The sequence below is a fragment of the Rhagoletis zephyria genome, unplaced genomic scaffold (assembly GCF_001687245.7).
Source record: "Rhagoletis zephyria isolate East Lansing unplaced genomic scaffold, Rhagoletis_zephyria_1.1 Rzeph_scaffold_28980, whole genome shotgun sequence".
NCBI lineage: Eukaryota > Metazoa > Arthropoda > Insecta > Diptera > Tephritidae > Rhagoletis > Rhagoletis zephyria.
Genome location: NW_016186037.1, coordinates 2150 through 4738, shown reverse-complemented (window position 1 = coordinate 4738; position 2589 = coordinate 2150). Strand labels below are relative to the sequence as shown.

The 2589-nt window shown below is 37.1% G+C and overlaps 1 protein-coding gene across 1 annotated transcript; it reads left to right on the top strand.

Moving 5' to 3' along the window:
- Positions 1-739: 739 nt before the first annotated feature.
- On the top strand, positions 740-2035 carry LOC108382836 (uncharacterized; the record flags this gene model as incomplete). Its single annotated transcript, XM_017639204.1, has 2 exons — positions 740-850; positions 929-2035. Coding segments are annotated over 2 exons (698 nt in total), but the record flags the coding sequence as incomplete, so codon positions are not given.
- Between the last annotated feature and the right edge of the window lie 554 nt (positions 2036-2589).

The window sequence follows — 2589 nt, the reverse complement described above, 5'->3', positions numbered from 1 at the left end:
TTGACAGCGTTCCAAGCCGCATTTGGCCACACGAGTTTTTGAAGTAAATTAAAGTAAATAAGGCGTGCAAAGCAAGCGTGCATTGGGCCAGCGCCTTTACACACCGAAAAAATTTAATAAAAACTCTCAAAAAAACAAAATCGCTACAGCGAAAAAATGGTTTGAAAAACCGCATAAACTCAAACTCGCATAAAAATAAACCGCATAAAAAGAGACCTAAGTGTATTTTATATTTTTTGATTGGAAAACTCGGCTTCGCTTCAAGAGATTCCCAATAGTAATACCCAGTTGTTTATTTAGCCATTATTTTTTTTTGCTAATATATTTTTTCACAATTAATTTAAGATCTAAGTTTCAACCAATCGTATAGAATTCTTTGATTACGATATTGATTTTGTATATAAAAATCCCATTATTCAAGTTCTTTCAAGAATATTATATTTGTCGGGCCGGTTGTAAATTTCTTCTTTATATATTAGATATTATGAATTATTTTAAAGAAAATAACCGGTCAAGTGATGATCTTACCAACAAACAACATTACATTTGCATATACATATTTGTGTTAAAAATCAGTAGTCACTTAAGTCGAATAACCAAGGCCCATTCGAGCCCAAGCGTATTATTTAGACCAGGACATGGTTCTTATAAGATGCAATGGACAAGAAAATAGCCTAATAGTACTCTAAGAGAACAACTAATCATTCTATTTAATAACCTAAATTTATTCCACATTCAGGTATGGTTCCAGAATCGGCGAGCAAAATGGCGCAAACAAGCACGCTTACAGTTGTTGCAAGATGCCTGGCGTATGCGCTGCTTGAGCCTTGGTACACCTACAGTTATAGCGGCAGGTACCAACAATTTGTTTAAACCTGAAAATATTTAATTTTAAGTTCACTTCTCAATTCTCAATTCGCTCATCCAGGCGATCGAATGCCAAGAATGCCCGGTGCAGCTGCTTTGAATGGTGCCTCGCCCACTGAATTAACACCCGAAAATCTTACCAGTGACGCACAGCCAAAAGACGGAGGACGCCTTTCCTCGCCCGAGTCAATGCTAACTGCTAATGGGCAGACCATGCCGAGTGATTTTACAATGATGCATCCAGCTTTCCAACAACAACATCAGCAGCAACAACAACAACTACAATTGCAAAAAATTGAAGCAGATGCAATGGATAAAACCAAGAGCGACTCCACAAACGGCAAACACCACCCTAATGGATGTGAGAAAACCTATACCGAACTAAAATTATACAAGGAACAACACGGACACGGTCTAGGCGGTGCTCTGCAATCGCATATGAACATGAATGGTTTAGCGACGGATCCGAGTGCAATGGCCAACGCTTTAGGTCATGGTTCCGATGAGGGATCGGATGATTCTGATTCTGAGGAAATCGATTTGACATCAGGTTCTTGCATAGATTTCTCGAGCAATAAACAGCATTTGCAGCAACAATCACAGCAACAACCATTGGGTACCACAGCAGCAAGCAATGGCGTGCATTAGTATTTACAAAATTGAAATTTGATTATTGAAAATCAATATAAATCCCTTTGGAATGTTCATAGTATGTACATAACTGTACGCGTACATATCGCTTATTTCCTAAGCGACTGTCGCAACTCAAAAAACAAGATATATAAGGGGTATTCCCGAAGTCATGCAAAACCCTTGCACTCTGCACGGATTGCATCGTAAAAACCGGTTTTCCTATGGGACAGCTTTGCAACCTATGCAATCTGCGCACCGTGCAAGGGCTTGGCAAGACTTCGGGAATACCCCTATAGAAAAAAAGAGAAGCATTTTGTCTCTCTACGCGGAGACTACACAAGAGGAAGCACGATGTAAGTAGTAATCCATCATCATTTTCTGCCAAATTTAATTTTGGGTTATAACGGTCTTTTAGTAATAGACCGATATGTAAATTGAAAAAAGTAATTATAAAGTGTATCTATTCTTATTTCTGTACTCTTGAAAATAAATGTGCAGATATGTATCTCTGTATATATGTACATAATTAAAAGAGCATACGATTTTTCTAAGTACCCTCCAGATCCATGAATAGAGCAAAAGATAACTAGTAGATATTTGGCAAAGTCAGTATTTACATCATCCGTTTATTAGCTTATCCATAATTATTCAAGGCTACCACTGAATCGATTGTAGTCCGATTTTTCATGAAATCTACGAAAATGCTATCATCCGTATAGCTACGAGCGCATTTTCGTAAATTTAAGGAAAATCGGGTTACGATGGATTCAGAGATAATTCAGATTACTAGGAGTGCCAGTTACTGTCGAAACTGTAGTTTAAAGGCTGACAGTTTCTTTATAATCCATGTTTTTTTTGTGAAAACTCTTTGATATTTAGTCAGACAAATGACCTAAGCCTGATGCATTTGCCAACAAATTTTGAAACCATAAAAACTCTTCTTAAAGAAGCATAAAAAAAAACACGAAGCAAAACCAAATTAAACACAAAACTTTCCTAAAAAGAAAAAAAATTAAAAAATTCGTGCGCCAGGGCCTCACTACTAAACTGGAATTTCATTTGATTGACCTTATGCTCAGCCTTGGTCTT